This window comes from Chanodichthys erythropterus, chromosome 8, assembly GCF_024489055.1.
Source record: "Chanodichthys erythropterus isolate Z2021 chromosome 8, ASM2448905v1, whole genome shotgun sequence".
Lineage (NCBI taxonomy): Eukaryota > Metazoa > Chordata > Actinopteri > Cypriniformes > Xenocyprididae > Chanodichthys > Chanodichthys erythropterus.
Window position 1 is genome coordinate 12,485,199 of NC_090228.1, and position 19,426 is coordinate 12,504,624.

General features: G+C 37.1%; 1 protein-coding gene across 2 annotated transcripts in view; it reads right to left on the bottom strand.

The window, feature by feature from the left end:
- The window catches only part of plxnb2a.1 (plexin b2a, tandem duplicate 1), a 118,506-nt gene that overhangs the window by 11,184 nt on the left and 87,896 nt on the right, over positions 1 to 19,426 (bottom strand). For both annotated transcript variants that reach the window (XM_067391847.1, XM_067391848.1), the window contains 25 exons: positions 16,326 to 17,447; positions 16,046 to 16,234; positions 15,646 to 15,774; positions 14,550 to 14,650; positions 14,098 to 14,230; positions 13,237 to 13,393; positions 12,714 to 12,825; positions 12,517 to 12,628; positions 12,264 to 12,365; positions 9,612 to 9,707; positions 9,222 to 9,309; positions 7,412 to 7,572; positions 6,755 to 6,903; positions 6,492 to 6,624; positions 5,273 to 5,409; positions 5,009 to 5,188; positions 4,717 to 4,828; positions 3,478 to 3,687; positions 3,194 to 3,373; positions 2,976 to 3,112; positions 2,438 to 2,538; positions 2,066 to 2,295; positions 1,756 to 1,937; positions 198 to 264; positions 1 to 122 (listed from right to left, as the gene is read on the bottom strand). The exon at positions 1 to 122 is cut by the window's left edge and continues 25 nt beyond it. In XM_067391847.1, coding sequence (XP_067247948.1) covers positions 1 to 122; positions 198 to 264; positions 1,756 to 1,937; positions 2,066 to 2,295; positions 2,438 to 2,538; positions 2,976 to 3,112; positions 3,194 to 3,373; positions 3,478 to 3,687; positions 4,717 to 4,828; positions 5,009 to 5,188; positions 5,273 to 5,409; positions 6,492 to 6,624; positions 6,755 to 6,903; positions 7,412 to 7,572; positions 9,222 to 9,309; positions 9,612 to 9,707; positions 12,264 to 12,365; positions 12,517 to 12,628; positions 12,714 to 12,825; positions 13,237 to 13,393; positions 14,098 to 14,230; positions 14,550 to 14,650; positions 15,646 to 15,774; positions 16,046 to 16,234; positions 16,326 to 17,447 — 4,442 coding nt within the window. The remainder of the gene's footprint in view (positions 123 to 197; positions 265 to 1,755; positions 1,938 to 2,065; positions 2,296 to 2,437; positions 2,539 to 2,975; positions 3,113 to 3,193; positions 3,374 to 3,477; positions 3,688 to 4,716; positions 4,829 to 5,008; positions 5,189 to 5,272; positions 5,410 to 6,491; positions 6,625 to 6,754; positions 6,904 to 7,411; positions 7,573 to 9,221; positions 9,310 to 9,611; positions 9,708 to 12,263; positions 12,366 to 12,516; positions 12,629 to 12,713; positions 12,826 to 13,236; positions 13,394 to 14,097; positions 14,231 to 14,549; positions 14,651 to 15,645; positions 15,775 to 16,045; positions 16,235 to 16,325; positions 17,448 to 19,426) is intronic.

The window sequence follows — 19,426 nt, forward strand, 5'->3', positions numbered from 1 at the left end:
CCCAGAAGTCCTGTGTCGTTCAGAGTGTACTTGGCTTTCTTCATCTTGGCATCAACTGGACCTTTTTCCACCTGGTGTTTAATGGCCTTAAAGAGCTTATAGAGCGGCTCACCAGCTGAGTCCTGCAAGAACACATTAGTCAGCCTCTACAACGAGAAAAAAATTTCTGAGATTATATTTGTAGAAAAACTTTTCACCTTCAGGAACTGGTAGAGACATATAGACATCCAGTTACACAACATCCTCTCCACAACTGTCTCGGATCTAAATAGGAAACACAGACCGACGATTTCATACCAGTACAGGCAATTCCTAAAAAAGTGGCTACATTATCTTGCATTTAGATAAATTATCCTGATATTGATCATTAAAAATCACAAGAACGTTCTTTTCTCAGCGTCTCTTTTTAGTGGATGCATTAAACCGCAAAAAAGTACTAAAATTGTTCAATAGATCCCTGAGCTCAGCACACAAAAACGCAACCAGTGTAGAACGATTCACAAACAAATGACCCGTTTCATTTAATGAATGGTTCAAAATGACATGTTGCAAGTCAAAACACTGCCCTGTATCATTTGCAGCATTATATGTAAGAATATGTAAGCAAAATGAACAACAGAACAAAAATATACCTAAATAAACCTGAATCAAATTGACTCTTCGCCGGGAGTTTGATTGCCAAGCGATGTAACCAATCATAACACTGAATCTGCCATTTTGTCCGACAAAGCAGTCAGGGGAGTTAGTAAAGTTAGATTAACGTTGGTGGACTTGAACTTAAAAAAAAAAGATGTGTACTGACGTCTTTCCGCGGTTGAAACAACATTCCTTCTGATGTTCATTCATGTTTATTTGATGCTATAAAATAACTAGAAGGAAGAGATGATCGGTTCACAAACCGCTTGATCTGAGGTGCTACAGCGATCTGTCACGACACATTAAAGAGCCACAAAACAGTACTTATTGCTTAAATTGCTAAATTAGAAATTTGAGACTTTGTTCTATATCAAAAGTAACCTGCTCTGTCTTGTCTATCGACACAATGTCAGTGTCCTCTTTGCTCCACAATGTATTTTTCACTGTGTGAGAACATGATGTGTGGCGTGAGAGCTCCATAGCTTGTCGGACGTAGCAAAAGTAACTAAAGGGGGCGGGTCTTTGCGAATGTTCAATTGAATCAAAACAGGAATCAAACTTAAAGCTGCAGTCAGGCATTTTTCCTCTTTGTCGCCATCTCTGTTTGAAACCTGCAATTGCAGTCATATGCGGAATTGTTATCGTACCGTGCGCTGTGCCTCGGCACGGCTCAGCGCGGATGAATCTAATCCAGCCACCGCACCGGTGTGGATACTGTACTTCAGAATCACAGATTCTACGTCTTGAAAGTATGACCAAAATAAGAAAATGTCATCTGAGCAAGTAAGTAACATTTCTGCCACTTTTGTTCTGACGAACTGAGCATTAGGCCTACAATAAATCGTGCTGTCAATGATGATTAAATCTAACAATCGCTTAGCCTGGATTATTATTACTGCGCTACAAATTATTATTACTGTTATACTTTGTTCTCAAATTGTTAACGTTAAAGGGTTAGTTCACCCAAAAATGTATTTTCGATGCTTCAAAATGTCGCGGATGTCCTAATCGCCAAAAACAACCACCTACTAAGGTGAATGCTTAGAAATGTAAAAGCTAAGTGAGCAACAATTATAGCAATAATTATGGACATGAATTTGATTTGGCATCGGTTCTGACCTACGGAGCATGAGTTTGGGGTTCTTGCTGTGGACATATTCCTCCATGAGCTCCAGCAGGAGGGTTCTCATGATATCCGTGTAGTACTCCAGCTTGCCATGTAGCGCCACAGTCAACAGTGATGCAAAGTAAACTTTATTCCTGGCATTGAACTCCTGCCGGCCCTCCAGGGTACGAATGAACTACAACACACAGATACAGTACACAAATCAGCTAATATATCAAATCCAGTAGTACAAAGACTCGTCAGCAGAGCAGAAAATCCAAATGTCATCAGGATGGAGACCGGAAATTATGTTAAGAGTCTCACATTGATGAGGAAGGTTTTGCTGTTCAGGAGATTGGAGAACTGGTTGAGCGCTTGGTCTACAATGGCTCTGCGGGATTCTGGGATATCCAGCTTGCCAGTGATCATGACATCGTTGGCTCCATCTTTGGAGGGCAGGAAGAAAACGCGATTGGTGTAGTTCTTGTAGTCCAGGAATGGGATTCGAGCTTCACTCAGATCACTAGTGTGGTCCTCCATCTCTATCATAAGATCTGAAGTAAACGGCATATGTAAACCATATGTAATCAATAGTTTATGTTCATCCCAAGACAAAAAGTCTCGGTATTCAATTTGAATATATAAGATGATAAACTATTTGAGAAGCAGGAAGGTATGAATGGCTTGAGATCTTACCTGTGAACTCTTTTTTACAGCGATCACGGACACTCTCCTCTAAATTCGCCAGCTGATTTTTGATCTTCTCATACTCTCGTTCTGCCTGCTGGCTTTTCCTCCTGCACACATGCAAACACAAACATTATTTTAATCTAATTTACTGTTTATTATGAGATATGACTTCATTTTTTTTTGTTTTTTTTACTGATAATAGAAAGACAGGGAAATACTGATCATAGTTTTATTTGCTGTTAACAATCAAAGTGAATTTAAATTTGTTTTTTTATTTGTATTTAATTTACTCATTATTTATTATTTGTTGACTTTAAAAAAATATTACTTTTTTAATAACTTTTATTTGTTGATTTTTTTTTTTAATTTGTTATATTAGCCAGAGAGGACAGGAAATGATAATGAGAAATGGAGGGAATGAGACCACATGGGGAGAAAAAAAAATGTCTGTGTGTGTGTGTGCGCAACTTACTAGACCACAGCTTTGAAATCAAAGTTATTAAGTTCACATTATTACAGTCTGGTGCACTCTGAAGTTTGTTACCTGTAGCAATAGATCGATGCTGCAATGAAGAGGACCATGGGAATGAGGACAGCAGGAACTATGATGTAAAGAGGAACCTCGGATTTCCTCTCAAAGCGTACAGAGCCGACTTTCCACTCGCCTTTTCCGAATTTGATCTGAAAAAGACAAGAAAATTTGAACGTAGGGTAAAATTGGTCAGAACAATTGATTAAAGTTTGAGGAGAACTGTTTCTAACCAGCAGCTCCATGGCCTCTGAGCTGGTGTCTCTGCGATGGCGTCTGGAGGTGGATTTAGGAGGGCTGGAGGGGGCCACGAGGAACAACTTATCGTCCTCTAGGATTGTCACTACGCACGGCTCATCACCCACAAACGCCTGGGCCTCTTTGGCAGTCATGGCTTTGGAAAAACCTTGACCCTGTACCATAGAAAATCAGTGAAGCAGTGAAATTTGCAGTTACTGAAACGATACTCCCTTCTAATATCTTTACTGTAAAATCAGCCGTTAGCAAAAATACTTGCATTAACATTGATGATGCTGCCTTCCGTGATGGCTTTTTCGGTCAAAGTTTCGAACAAGGGGTCTGGATGATAAACAAACTCTGTCAAGTTCTCCACCAAGTTGTCCAGCTGGATGATGGTTCTTAAGGACAGGTTGACATCCGTCTCGTTCACAACCGGAGAGAGGAACTCCAGTACGGTTTCGTTCTTGCTGCTAACTTCTTGAACGAACTGACAGAAAGAAAACAAGTCAGTCTATCTCTGTATAAAACACATTTCACAAATGTCTGAGCACTAAAAAAAAGAAATGAGACAGCAGGATGTCAGCTGCGTGATGAATGTTGCTTATTAACATTAAGAAAAGGGAGACGGAGGAAAGGAAATATTAGGTAGATGCAGACAGAGGAGAGTGAGAGAGGAACCCTTCAGCTTGGAACCAAGCAATGGGTTATGACAGCCAGACATTTGATCAAATGAAAATTAAATGCTGACATTTCGAAAGAGCCAATCAATAACATCCGACAAAACAAAAATAGGAAACCTGAAGATTTAAAATGAAAGCACAAGCACTTAGTATTAAAGAGATGAAAATAAAAATGCTTTCAACAAACAATAACTTAAATTTCGACCTGTTTCTCAAGCAACATTGTCGGATGGCTTTAAAAGACTTTGAATATAGAGCAAAAGTATTTTAAGGATTTTTTTATACATTTTGGAGCCTGTGGCCTCTAAGAACCATAAAAATACCTGTTTGCTTTTGGCATTGTATGGACAAATAACATCCAACCAGTGTTATTTTAGTATTATTTATATACTATTATATATTAACATTTTGATTTAGCTTTTATTTTATAATTTATTTTTAAGTTTTAGTAATTTTGTCATTTTTATTCGTTTTTTTTATTATTTCTTTTTAGCTTTAATTGAATTTTCTCTCAGTTTTTTTTTTAGTAATTTTAATACTTTAATATTATTTCAGTTAGTTGAAGGAAACACTTATTTTCCATCTAATATTTCTATTTCATTTATTTCAGCCTTTTTTCAATTAACAAAAGCTATTTTTAATAGTTTTAATTAATAACAAAACTGTATCCAACAGGTCTGTTATGACATAAAAGTAAAAAGTGACACCTGAGCTTTGAATTTTCGATTTTTAGGTGAATTATTCCACTAAGGAATTCGCTTCACTTCAAATTCCAGCCTGACCACTAACTTGACCACAGATTGATGCAAAAGCATCATTCCAAACATGAGACGCACCTCCATGTCGCTAGAGTTGAGATTGAACTCGTCAGAAGAGGGCAGCACTCGCATGGTGGCTCTTTGCACCTGATCAAATCCAGATCCTATCACTTGAATTTTGCGGCCTCCGCTGAAAACACACAAACAAACATACAGATATGAAGCACTTATGTACACAGTCATATATTCTCACCCCTAAAACATGTTGACGTCTTTCTTGATCAGATTTTCAAAGCTATGGCATTCAACGTTAGAAATGCCTAATAGCAAGCGACCTGTATGTGTGAGCAAAGATTAAGAAAGGACTTACCAAACAAAGCTGGCCCGTGGGCCGTAATCTGTAACTTTGGGATTTGTTGAGTATTCGAATCCGCTGACTTCTTTGGAAGTGTCCTTTCCGTACTTCACAATAACAGGCAACCTATCCGAAGGAATCTTCTGTCCTTTATATGGGCCCGTCTTGCAAGTGATCTCCTGGCCAAATGTCAACCTGCATGTTTGAAAACATAGAGGCACAATCAACACTGGACAAAGATCCAAATCTGCTCCCAGAAATCTACTGCTTGTTACTCACACTTCACAAGGTTCTCTGTCCACTGTGATGCTGATGTCATCTTTACTAGCCGTGTCTAGGTCCTGTCCTGTGATAGTGATGACGGTTCCTCCAGCAGCTGGGCCTTTGGAGGGGAACACAGCCATGGGGACAGGATCCTTGGGGAGAGAAAACACACTATTAACATTTGCTTACTTAAAGCTCCCTTAGAGCTCATTTACGACATCACTCTAGCTTTATTAAATATTAATAAGGGTATGATTACACATTCAGTGTTTAGGAGAAAACAAAACTTCAATTGAAACTCTGAATAGATATAATATTAATATAAAAAAATAATAATAAAAAAAAATTATATATATATATATATATATATATATATATATATATATATATATATATATATATATATATATATATATATATATATATATATATATATATATATATATATATATTATTATAATTATTATTATATATTATTATTAATATATATTATTATATATATAATTATTATTATTTTTTTTTTTGGGCTCAGTAAGATTTCTGTATTTATTATATTTTAAATAAATTTTGTTATTTTAAAAATTAGATTTATCATAAATCCCCAAAAAAGTATCATGGTTTGCACATTTCAACAAATTAAGCAGCACAACTGTTTTCAACATTGATAATAATAAAAAGAAAAGTTTCTTGAGCACCAAATCAGCTTATTGGCTGCTGTAATGGCTGCTGAAAATTCAGCTTTGCCATGACAAGAATAAATAACATTTTAATATTTAACATATTAAAACAGTTACTTTAAATTATAATAATATTTTACAATATTATTGTTATTTACTGTATTTTTGATTAAATAGAAATGCAACTTTGTTAAACATACTGTAGCAGACTTCTTTCAAAAACATTTTAAAATCCATTTTACTTTGTGACTTATTTCCAGAGCGAAACTGAATATTCTGCTCTATTTTGCCCTTGGAGAATATAATTTATTAACAAACTGAATCATTTTGATTTCATGACAACTAAGTAGCAAGATTTCCTCAGTCAACCATCTTCACTAGCTCCATTTTGGTGGTTAACAATCATGACTGGTTCACCTGATCAGCAAAGGAATTTTTTTTTCAGGGGTGCAATAAATTAGAAACAAAATTACAATCTTAGAAATCAGAAACAATCTTCTTTTGCATAACTGAGAAAACTAAGCCTACAAAGCCTTCATAACAGAGAAAGCAGTTACCCTGTAAGTGAATGACACATCCGACCGTCCTGTTCTCCCCCCTTCCACTTCCACTTCCACTGGCCCGAACAGGCTGGGCACATTCGGCAGGTCTACGGGGGGTGAAGAAAAAGCCCCGATCTCACATACAACACTGAAACACAAGGGTAAAACAGAACTGTAAGCTAAACAGCTCTTTCTGAGTTACAAATGCAAGATGGATGCATTTTAAATGCTATAAATAATCAATATACCGTACATCTAATATGGTGTTCATGCAGTACCTGGTAGAGACTGAGTATCTCTCCGGCTGATGTTTGCATGCCACTCCAGCCACAGTGATTCTCTTAATGTCCTCCTGCTTGATTCCCAAATTAGAGCCTTTTATTGTAACAGAGATCTGTCCTTTCATCGGCCCATACCGGGGAACAATCTGAAAGAATGAAAGCAGAACAGCAAAGTTAAAAGAGGCCTATAACACTCAAAACCGTAAACTAGAGTTACAAAGATCACCCATAACCATTGAGCCCTTGAGTAATACAGCCGCTTTGGAGAAAATCATTTGCCAGATGACAAATAATAAAACACCATCAGGCGCAGGCGCCACGATCATTAAAGTCTCAGATGGATTCAACAAAACACTAGAGTGAGAGACTGAGTTTCTGACTACTAGAGAAACCATCTATATATCATTTAGGCATGAAAAATGGAGAAGAGGATGAAAAGAAATGGTGTTTTCTAGAGAAGATGAGAGAGAAGATGAAGAGTGGAAATTTATGAACTGCATTTGAACTGGGAATAGTGATTTGTAATTGCTGACGTAACGCCAATGAGATTTTCTTGGATGCATTTTGAGTTTGAAGTGTGACAATGAATTTTACGAACTGTATGCATTCCAAAGTTTAAAATGGGAGGAGAAAGGCACGAAAAATGGTCCTCACATCAGTGATCTTTGGAGGAGGACACTGCTGCTGCTCCTTGGAACACAATTGTTTGTAGATGCAGGATTTTTTGGTGTCGCACCACACGCACTTATACTTCTGGTCAGCATTCTTACACAGACTGCAGTCCTCACGTCTTACTGAACAGTTGTAGAGCACCACTGGGTAGAAAATTGGAGGAAACAAAACAACACTGACACTGAATTCATCATCTTCAACAAAATACGGCTGGAAAACTCAAAAACATTCCTTAGTCTTTTTGTTTTGTAGAGAAATAAACATTTCATTAAACACTGCTGTTTATCAGTATGCTTTCAGAAATTATGAGTTATGCAAATTAGGCTTTTTACTGTTGTATGTGGTGATTTATTAGTCACATTTAGCGTAAATATATGTATTCAAGTTTGATGCTGTCACCAAATTGTCCAACTGAGAGTCTCATTGTTTTTGTGGTAGATAAACACTACTCAGAATATGTAGGCTGACAGATATATATTTGTAAAAGATATTGGCTTCAATATACAGTAGTTAGCTACATTTGGCTAATATGTTGTAGCATAGCTTACTACATAAAGTGTAGTTTGACTGGCTTCAAGGGATAGTTCATGTGTAGACATGTTTAGCATTTTGAAAATTACATTTTCTAGTTAAAAAATGCACATAAATCCAGAATGACGTACATGTGCTATACGTTAAAGTGCCCCAATTATGCTATTTTGGATATTCCCTTTCATGTAGTGTGTAATCTAGCTGTTTGTGAATGTAAAAGGTCTGCAAAGTTTTGCATGTTTTTATTGCCTCCCAAACTAAAGAATCAATTCTGAACTGCCTATTCCCTGCAATAACCTATGTAGGCTTGTAACTAATTTGCATAATGCCCATATATGGCTTTTATTGGCTGCCCTCGAACAAAGTCTACTTTGACTCGCCCTCAACAGTAGTTATAGCTGAGGGTCTGAAGGAGTTTGGTTCGTGTTGTCGACATGTCAAGAAGACGCTGTTTTCTGTGCTGTGAAAGCAAATCCACTTTCCATGCACTTCCAAAGGATAAGGACTCGGGATCGAATTGAAACAGAAAAACGTTGCTCTTTGTAGCCAATCACAGACATATCTGATGAGTATGTGAACACAATAGCCAATCAGTGGTGTTTACGAATCCGTTCAAAGCGCCACATTTTTAAAATTTCACAATTTAAGTTTACACTAAATCATCATTACTGTGTGTATCACTGTGTTTACAAGTGCTGAGGAAGCCTATGGAGCTGAAATTAAAATACGGTAATAGGCGTTTCGCTACCGACACTTGCCGTAAGCAGAAGAGCAAACACAACAAACTGGGCCATCTGACCAATCGGAGCAGAGTAGGCTCTCTGAAAAGAGGGGTTTAAAGAGACCAAATTGTTTATCGAACCATTTCAGACACTGTAGAAAATTAAAGTGTTTTTTGACCATGAATGCATGTAAACCTATTGCAGAAGACCTCCAAAACAAAATCAGGAACCTTTAAAATAGCAAAAGTTCACCCATAAATTAAAAACTTGATGCACATTATTTTATCTAAAAAGTGTAACTTTCAAAGTCTAAACATGTCTAAAACATCCCTAGTTGGATATAAAAACAAGATTCATGAGATCAGTTTCCAAGATGTAAATGATAACTTACATTAATCTGCTTATTCTAAGACATTCATCAGATGTTTATACACAGCCTTACTAAAACTTGAAGATCCACATGTTTACTGGATGAACGCAGTTTCAGAGATTATTCCTCCCTCTGAAAACTATTATGAACCAAATTCATTTAAATATACCTCTGAGGGTGCTGTCAATCTTCTTCTCTGTGCCTTTCTCCCTTATGTAGAACGTCACATTCACTTCTGGCTCTTTGTCATACGCAAACTGGCATAAAAACAACAGAATGTGTCATTAAACATGCAAACAGATAGAGACAAACACATCTCTGTATTTGGAACAACTGTGTGCCAAAGCAAATTCTCCCCAGATGTCTTTGTGAACCTGATCACTATGTATTTGGTGCGCCCACATAGGACTGAGCCCTACGCGCACATGCGGCTCAATAGCTGTGAATGCCATATTGGCTGGTGCTCAAACTTCACAAACAAATCAATGTGTGAACAGAGAAGTAGGGAGGAAGTGAGGGAGACATAATAGGAGGAGGAATACGAGTGGAGCGTACTGACCTCATATCCCTCAAAACTGTACTTTGACCCCTCAGCCTCCACAGTCACCTCGCCCACCTGTTTCATGAGCTCAGTGCCAATCTGAAAAGTTTTGCCCTGAGAAAGATGGAGAAAGTGTACTTTAAAAGAAGGCATTTTACTATAAAAACACTGCCAACAAATGGCCTCACAGAGTTACTGGGTAAATATATCTCTGTATTACACTGCTCTCTGAAATACTTGACTCTTAATGGCTATGTTCTGATAATAAAATAAATGTAGTTTAAGCTATATTTTTGAACTTTGTCCATGGTAGTGATACGCAGATCGCAGTTATATCCGTGTGGACACTGAATAATCTGAAGGTCGGGTGGGCCAAGTAATAAAAATAACATACTGATTAATTTCTGGCGGGTCAAGGGTGGATGAGATAAATCATTAACGATGGAAATAATGTGTTTAAAGCTTAATTTTTCATTAGACACTTATTTGCAGACTTCATTAAGCCATGCAGTTGCAGGGTCCACTTGTTTAAGCAGCAATGGAGGCAAAACAGATCTGAGGTAAATTTCAAAAAGGAAAAATAAAAACAAAACAAAAGGAAGGAAAGAAAAGTACCATGTGGAATTGTTTTAAGTAAAGTAGTTATCCAGGACGAATCAAATGCTGCGTATGTGATATGTATCGGCTGGGAAGCGCTGTATGTATATGACAATAAACTAATAAAGCCAAAGTCTATCTTAGGGCTGATGATTAATTTTTAACAGCGGATCTGCGCATCTCTAGACCCTGGAAAGATACATAGTTGGGCATAGTTTTGTGTCTCTTGTTACATTTCATATATTATGTATAAACATTACTGTTTAAAAGTTTGGGGTCAGTATGATTTAAAAAAAAAAATAAATAATACTTTTATTCAGCAAGGAAGTGAGAATAAAGACATTTATAATGTTACATTCTTTCTATTCATCTTTCTATTCAGCAAAGTATCCTGACAAAAATGTATCACAGTTGCTGAAGACTGGAGTAATGATGCTGACAATTCACAGGAAAAAATAAAAATAAAAATAAAATAAAATAAAAAACAGTCATTTTAAATTGTAATAATATTTCATAATTTTACTGTTTTTAACTGCATTTTGATCAAATAAATGCAGCCTTGGTGAGCATAAGAGATTTCTTTCAAAATCCTACTGACCCCAAACTTTTGACTCACATTAATAAACATAATTTACATACATATATTATACTATTATTATACTACTATTTATATTATATACAATAAATTATATATATTGTACAATAAATAAAATACAATATACAAAATATATTATATACACTGAAACAAAATATATGAATTTAATTAATTCAAGAAACTTAAATATATATCTCATTTTCATTTACTTACAGCATTTAGTAAGAATCTATTTAAAGGTGCCCTAGAACTTTTTTTTAAAAGATGTAATATAAGTCTAAGGTGTCTCCTGAATGTGTCTGAAGTTTCAGCTCAAAATACCCCATAGATTTTTTTTAATTAATTTTTTGAACTGCCTATTTTGGGGCATAATTAGAAACAAGCCGATTTCAGGTTGTGGCCCCTTTAAATCGCGCACTCTCCGCCCCCAGAGCTCTCACTTGCCTTAAACAGTGCATAAACAAAGTTTACACAGCTAATATAACCCTCAAAATGGATATTTACAAAGTATTCGTCATGCATACTGCATGTATGCGTCGGATTATGTGAGTATTGTATTTATTTGGGTGTTTACGTTTGATTCTGAATGAATTTGAGGCTGTGATCCGTGGCTAACGGCTAATGCTACACTGTTGGAGAGATTTATAAAGAATGAAGTTGTGTTTATGAATTATACAGACTGCAAGTGTTTAATAATGAAAATAACGACGGCTCTTGTCTCTGTGAATACAGTAATAAACGATGGTAACTTTAACCACATTTAACAGTACATTAGCAACATGCTAACGAAACATTTAGAAAGACAATTTACAAATATCAATAAAAATATCATGTTATCATGGATCATGTCAGTTATTATTGCTCCATCTGCCATTTTTCGCTGTTGTTCTTGCTTGCTTACCTTGTCTGTGCACAGATCCAGATGTTAATACTGCTTTTCCTTGTCTAATGCCTTGAACATGGGCTGGCATATATTTTTCACTGTTTTCCTTGCCTGCTTACCTAGTCTGATTATTCAGCTGCGCACAGATCCAGACGTTCTGCCCTTGTGTAATACTAACTGCCCTTGTGTAATGCCTCCATCATGGGCTGGCATATGCAAATATTGGGGGTGTACACCCCGACTGTTACGTAACAGTCGGTGTTATGTTGAGATTCGCCTGTTTTCCGGAGGTCTTTTAAACAAATGAGATTTATATAAGAAGGAGGAAACAATGGAGTTTGGAACTCAGCGTATGTCTTTTCCATGTACTGAACTCTTGTTATTCAACTATGCCAATATAAATTCAATTTTTAATTCTAGGGCACCTTTAAATAGCAGGATCATGCACAGCCACCAGGTCATCACAAAATGAACCCATTCTGGTCATATAAGACCACTCAAATCACCTGCAGCTGACTGTACATTATCCCTTACATATTTTTGAAAAAACTGATTTTCATCAAGAACATCTACTGTAGCAATGCCTGTACTTTACCGAATATTGCTCTAGATTTTTGCCCTGAAATTGGATGAGAGTTTTGAAGCCAACAGGTATAAGAAGAGGTTCAGGAATCTCAAACTGAGGACACCTGCCATCCTGCAAGAATAAATAAAGGGGAAAAAAATTAAATAAAACTATTATTATGTTTTGTTGCGTCACCAAAAGATGATTGCTCAACATATATGAATGCACAAACAGGCATATTAATTTATACGCATAAACTAACTATCATCCTAACATGACTCACCTGCATGTGTTTGATGATATAATCGCCCTCGACAGACTCATCTCTATCACTGCATGTGTGATCCTGAATGTTCCACTGGCAGCCCCACTTACTAGTCACACATGCGATGCACCTGTAGAACACACAACCGACCAATCAGAAGGAGGGACAGAGACTACTCTAAAGTACACGTTTTAAAAAGGCTGCCTGATACTCACGGGGTATTCTCCGATCCTTTCACCACAGCTGCGCAGTTGTACAACTCAAACGCACTAGATGCCACTTCAATGCCGTCATTCACTGTGATCTTCACTGGCACTGCCACAAAATCTACACACATGCATATAGGAAATTGGAATCATATTAGCTTTTAGGTAGGAGGAATTCATATATGACCAATTTTGAACTTTTAGAGCTCAATGGTCATGGGTGCGATTCCCAAGAAAAGCACGACCTGATAAAAGCTTCTGTAACTCTAGAATCAACAAGTTCAATTTCAAAATCCCTGGTAATAGATTCAGCTTCAGTGTAATTGTTTCATCTGATCAGTCTTCAAATTAAAAATCACAAAACTAGCAAATCACAAACATGAGGAAATGAAAAACTATTCATGCCTGACCACATTTTTAGGCATTCTGCTCAACAAACACCATCTGTTTGTTCAGGGAGTAAAGGAGGCAGCAAGAGGCCAGCATCACAGTAGGCGATTATTAAAGTTAAAGGCAAACAGGATGCTCTCACCTTGTGTCTCAGGTGTGGGCGGTATGTCATTAGAGGTCGGGAGATCACAGAAGACATTTGTGCCTTCCATAGTCGCATGACTTTTGTAGTCACCAAACACACATGTAAGTTTGTCAGAACTGCTGATAGTGGGGAGGGAGGGGATGCTTATCGTCACCTGCAAGTTTAAACCAGAAAATATAGATTGAAGAGTAAACATATAATAAAATATATACAAATATGTTAAATATATCAGTCAACGTTGAAATTATGTGTAACTGTTTATGGTTATTGGATAACAGTTTTTAAATGTGAATATTTAGGGCTAAAAAAATAAATGTTTTACTTAAATAATTATAACATACTTAAAAAATAATAATATTTAAGTATGTTATTTTATAATTATTAATAAATTAAATGTTTTAATAAAATAATTATAACATACTTAAAAGATAATAATAATAATTATTATTATAAATAATAAAGATAATAATAAAAAAAATATGCAATATGAAAGACGAAACAATACTGATTTCAGCAAATAAGTCAAATAGGAGTCTACTGCCATTATTCATTACAACCGATCCAGGAAGTTAATTCCGGTATACAGGAAGCCTCTGCGATCAACCATGACCATTTGAGTTTCTTCTAAGACATATTAGAAATGCACGAAGAGTGCTCTGTGCATTCATGTGGTATGATACAATAGTTTCAGGTGCCTTGTTTACTAACTTTATCACATCAGCTCATGAAAAAAGGATTAGATTCACAGACTGGATCTGTTACAGTCAGTAAATATCAATCCTGAGTCAATCCTTAAGAGGTTAGGGTTTAAAGTAACTGCAGACTGTATCACAGTGTGTACGTGTTATGCTTTAGTACCTGTGTACTAGCTGTTTTCTTGCAGCTGATGTTGGGGGGCTCAAAGGACTGAATGGTTACACATGTTTGTTTTGGACTCCACAACCAGGCATTCTCTCCTTTTCCCTTGTGACAATCTTTCTTCCTTGTACAACTGCAGGAAAAGAAAGCAGACAAACATGGGTAATGAGCCACACAGCATTTGCTTTAACTGGACTGAATAGAGGTATCTACAACATAGCACTTGACAAAATTGGATAATGGAATATGCCATAATTAAAAAAAAATCTAAGACATACTTTAATAGAGATGCAAGTCACATGACCCATAGGAGCAATGGGTTTTAGTTTGTCTGACAGTACAAATTTCAAACTCTGTTGTAGTGTGGCAGTGTTATTACTTGTCCTTTCCTTTTCTGGACAAGAATGCCCAAATGATGGCTTTTGGTAATAAAATGAATCTAACAGACTTACCGGCCCTCCAACACACACCAGCCACAATATGGGTCCCGTTGGGACACACATGAGTGACAATCATTCTTCTGCTCACAGGCCTGAACTGACACTTTGGCGATCTACACAAAAGAGACGCAAGACAATCAAGACAACCTTTTTTCTGGATGTTTGCACACACAAAATTTTGATTAATATGTGCCGCACCTTTAGGACCCAAAGGTTATAATCAATAACTAAGAATTTGAGGTGTAAAGTAAGGGTGCAGCAGCTTGTCATACAGTATGTAGAGATATAAGAAGCACTGGTAGCAAAACCGTGTGCACAAAAATACACAACAAACTGCCAAAGACTATAGATATAGAAAGATGGTTCACTCCTATTAGTTATGAATGGGAGAAACTGCAACAAGCAATATGGCAGAAGACTTCTAAGTAAAGGAGCCAATAGCAGATTGATAAAGTCATTGCGTCACTGCAGCTGTCATTAGAGCTCCGGTTCCCATAGAAACCCGCGACTCACACTTAGGACTGCACATGTGCATTGGAAAAATAAGCTTTTTTGACACTATTTGAGCATAAGAAACAACATTTGCTTAGTGTTGCTGATTTGAAATATGTTATTTAATTGTGAGTTCGCCAAGCAGTTTTTGAGATTTCAGGATTCCCCCATTCAAATAGATAGAACTTGCCCGAAATAACTGTCTGAAGGTGTTGCAAATATGTGAAGAGACTTTGCTTTGTTTATGAAGTGAAATATGGCAGTTGACATGAATGATACACTTTAACTACTATGCTTTCAACTTCCTGCTTCTAATATACTAATATATGGGTCATCTTGTTCATTCATAAAAAGATTGACGGGAAGAGAGCACCTTACAGTCTTCTGATTGGCTAAAAGAATATGAATACAGCCAGCTGTTAGATTTTTGTAGCAGTTTACAGAGTCTAGGGATGTCACCAAGATGTGTGATATTACATGACATCTGTAAAAATTCTCTTTGTCATTCCATTAAAAAGAACAACAAAAAAAACCTTATTCAAACAGATTTTAACCAGTGGAGGATCTCTGTTGACTCAACGTTATCTAAGTGTTGTAGATGTGTTCATAAACGAACCTTTCTGCCAGTGGTGATGTACAAGTGGTCCAAAGATGAATCAAAAAAGAGGTTTTTGTTCACTGCACCATCTGTGCGTTCCCCTGGAATCCTGTGATAAAAGTCAGGGCGGCTGGGGTCAAGATGCACCTGCAAGCGAAAAGGTAATTCATTAATTTGTTTATTTTGAAAATGCTTTTATCCAAAATGACTTGCAAGTAAACACTGTATTACAGGGGTAGTACTGCTAGAGCAAGTCCCTGGTTTAAGTGCTCAAGTGGGCTCATAAATCACCCATCTTTGGGTTTGAACCAACAATCTTTTGGTTACCAGCCCATATTGTTAACCACGAAGCCAGACCACCACAGGGCTTAAGTGAAATTTAAAGAGAATAGAAACCAGACCCTGGTATGGGACTCACCTTTAAGACATCTGCTCCACTGGTTCCCAAGAATCCCACCGTATGCTCATTCTCCACCGCTACAGCTACAGCTGTCATCATGTCATTTCGGGTGTAGATGGGTTTGACGGACAGAGCGTACTCAGGTTTACTGGCTAGTGGAGATGGCAGGAACTCAGCGCCACATTTATATTCCTTTAGATTCGATTCCTTTTGTTGGGTGAAAATACACAACACATTCAAAAAGGTTGTAAACGACCACACAACATGGAAGTAGAGCTGAAGAAACACAACAGCTCACCAGTATTTTAGTCTTGCAGATGGCTTCCGTCTTGGAGACATAGGGTGAATAAACGGTTTTTGGTTTCTCGTCCCCCAGAACTTCTCCTTTATAGCAGGATCCAATCACCTCATCAAGCCTAGAGTTAATGCTGCTGAGTGGGTACATGCACAAGGCTGATCGACTGCTGTCCTCATCAACACTGAACACCGCAAATAGAACCTTATCGTTCACATTCGAAGAGGTGATAGTCCTAGCCAAATGTTCCCCAGGTTTGGCCAGATATGCCGCTTGGATCTTGTTGTACATGTTCTCCTGTTGTTCGCTGAGGGTGCAGTTGAGCTGAAGTTCGGTGTATGAATAATAATGATGATCATCCTCACACAGGCGCACTACAAAAGTGCTCTTCCTGCTGTCGCTGGCGCCCGAAGTGCGCGAAAACAGGAAGTAGATGTAGCCATTATCCTTGAATGCGTGGCGAAAGTCGTGGAAAAAGCGATGGGCATAACCGCTTGATTGCACAGAAGCTTCAACCATGTTCTCGAATACATCCATTTCCGAAACTTTTTCCTGCAGCAACCGAGTGCTAATGAGTTTTGAGCTATCCGAGCTACCGTAGCCCTTCCCCACTAGAAATACGCTAAGGTTAGTATTAGAATTAGCATCTGCATAATAAGAAATGACCCCCACTACTGCGACAGACTCCTCAGTGGTGGCCACGTATGTCTTCTCGCCTTTGGTGTCACTGTAGTACACCGTTTTTTCCACGCTGTTAAGGTTTAACAAGGAGCAGATGCCCCTGAAAAGGCTTCCGCAAACAACTAGGGTGCCATTGGCGGAGTTAACTAGTAGGAGTTTGTTGATGTTGTCCATTTCCTTTGCGTTGGTGCAGTGTGAAGTGATCGGTGGAGTGCATTGTGGGTTGTCATTCTTAGGGCCTGTTACAGCAATGCTCTCCTTCTCTAGTTTATAGTTCAGCTGATAGATCATATTTATGGCACCAAGGTAGATTCGGCCGGTTTGAGGGTCCTGAACAACATTGTTGATGACTGTATCAGAAGAGAATGGTTTTTGAATATCATCACAGTGAGATGAGCCAAAACACAGCAAAAGAGACAGCGCTGCCAGGGCCCTCCACGCCATCTTTTGAAGAGAGAGAAAGAAAACAAGATATATTTCATATTAGAGGCCAGCGACCAAATTACATGGCCTGTGCAAAAGTCATCACCAAACCGCTGGGGTGTTTGGATCTATTAATTTATTCAAACATACACACATTCCATGCATACAGTGACATTCAATGAACACACCTAGGGGAAAAAGAAGGAAAGCAGTTTCGTTAAAGCTGCAGTCCGCAACTTTTTTGTTTTAAAAATGTAAAAAAATTATATAATGAGAATATACAACATGAATCCATTTTCCAAACTGTGTTTTTGTCTTATCCTGAATCATTATGGTACACTTATAATAAGTGTTTATATTTGGACTATTGTGTGTGTTCTGTGTATAATAATTATGTATATATAAATACACATACATACATGTATAAATTTATGCATGTTTAAATAAATATATATATTTATATATATTTTATATTACATACAAATATAAATATTTTATATTACATATAAATATTTTATATATAAATCTAACATTTTTCTTAAATATACATGTATGTGTCTGTATTTATATATACATAATTATTATACACAGAACACACACATATATTACATAAACACAGACTTTTATTTTGCAAACGATTAATCGCAATTAATCGTTGCACATCCCTAGTGAAATTGTATCATTATATATATTTTTTTATTATTATATGCCAATGTTAGATCAGGTCTTAAAACTGCAGGAAGTAAAACTTAAAGTGTATCTACGAGTTCATGAAATTTATTATATTAGTAAAATGATTCCTAATTTTGAAAAGTATACTTAAATTTTTTTTAAATAATGTATATTATGTGTACAGTCACATGATGTATTGAAGGAAAATATGTCTTAATTTTTGCTTGATGGTTACACATCAAAACATTTTCATAAAATTTAATACGTTTTTCAAAACTTTTTTTCCTTTTTGGATTTCTTGGACACTCTCATTTGTCACTGACCTAATAGACTTGTCTTAGTAGGCCGCCCTAATGAGAAACGCAGTTGAAAACAGACATGCTGGAGAATTTTTTTGGTATACATTGTTATACTTTAGTGAAGTAAGCACTAGTCAGAAGTGGTACCAACAAAGACTAAGTTAAAAGAAAAATCGATCTGGCCTCTCAACTCTTCCCTCAGAAGGGTTGTAGATGGCAGCGTGATCTGACACGCCGATACAAGCGAAGCATTTCTAAAGAGGCTTGTCTTCCACCCTTGATCTCTTTTCATTCTCCTTTTCATCCATCCCCTCACCACTTCAGCAGGTCCTAAAAAACACTGGGGCGGAAGTCAAATGCTCATCAAAGGAATCACAAGGCAGTCTGATTCCAGCACAACAGAAGGTGGCTCAATGAATTATGGGTACACCCTCAGCAGGTGGGCCAAACAATCTTGTCCTACTTCCCGTAAACAAACTCTATGATAACCAGTATGCCATGCAAAGTTATTGTGTTAGACAGGAAGATTTAATCACAGTTGTTCCTTGTATGAACATTCTTGAGCTAATTTTAGATGTTTATGAGTTTCAAGTTGCAAAAGTAGTTGGGCAAATGTAACATTGACATGACCATTCATTCCATTACTAATACTACCCATAATTCCACAGGAACTGAGTCACATTTGCTTGAACATTGCGGCAATCCTCTGGAGTGAACTTCCACATAACTGACTGTGATGTTTAGATTGCCAGAGCACATACTTTCACTGCAAATCGAATGGCAGGAGTCTTTCATACACCACTATCCTACGCCCAGAACTCATAAAGAATTCATGTTAAGAGTTTAGCGGATATTACAGCTCTTATTGGCTTTAATGACGGGACTCCAGAGACATGATATGAGGCAGGGCAGCAGTGACGGCCTTTTTCTCTTTACTTAGTGTCTGTCAGAGCTCTGGCGTGCAGGGCTTGCAATGAGATTATAGGTTACTGTAGGGGGAGAGTGTTAAATTGTGCTTGTGTGTGACTG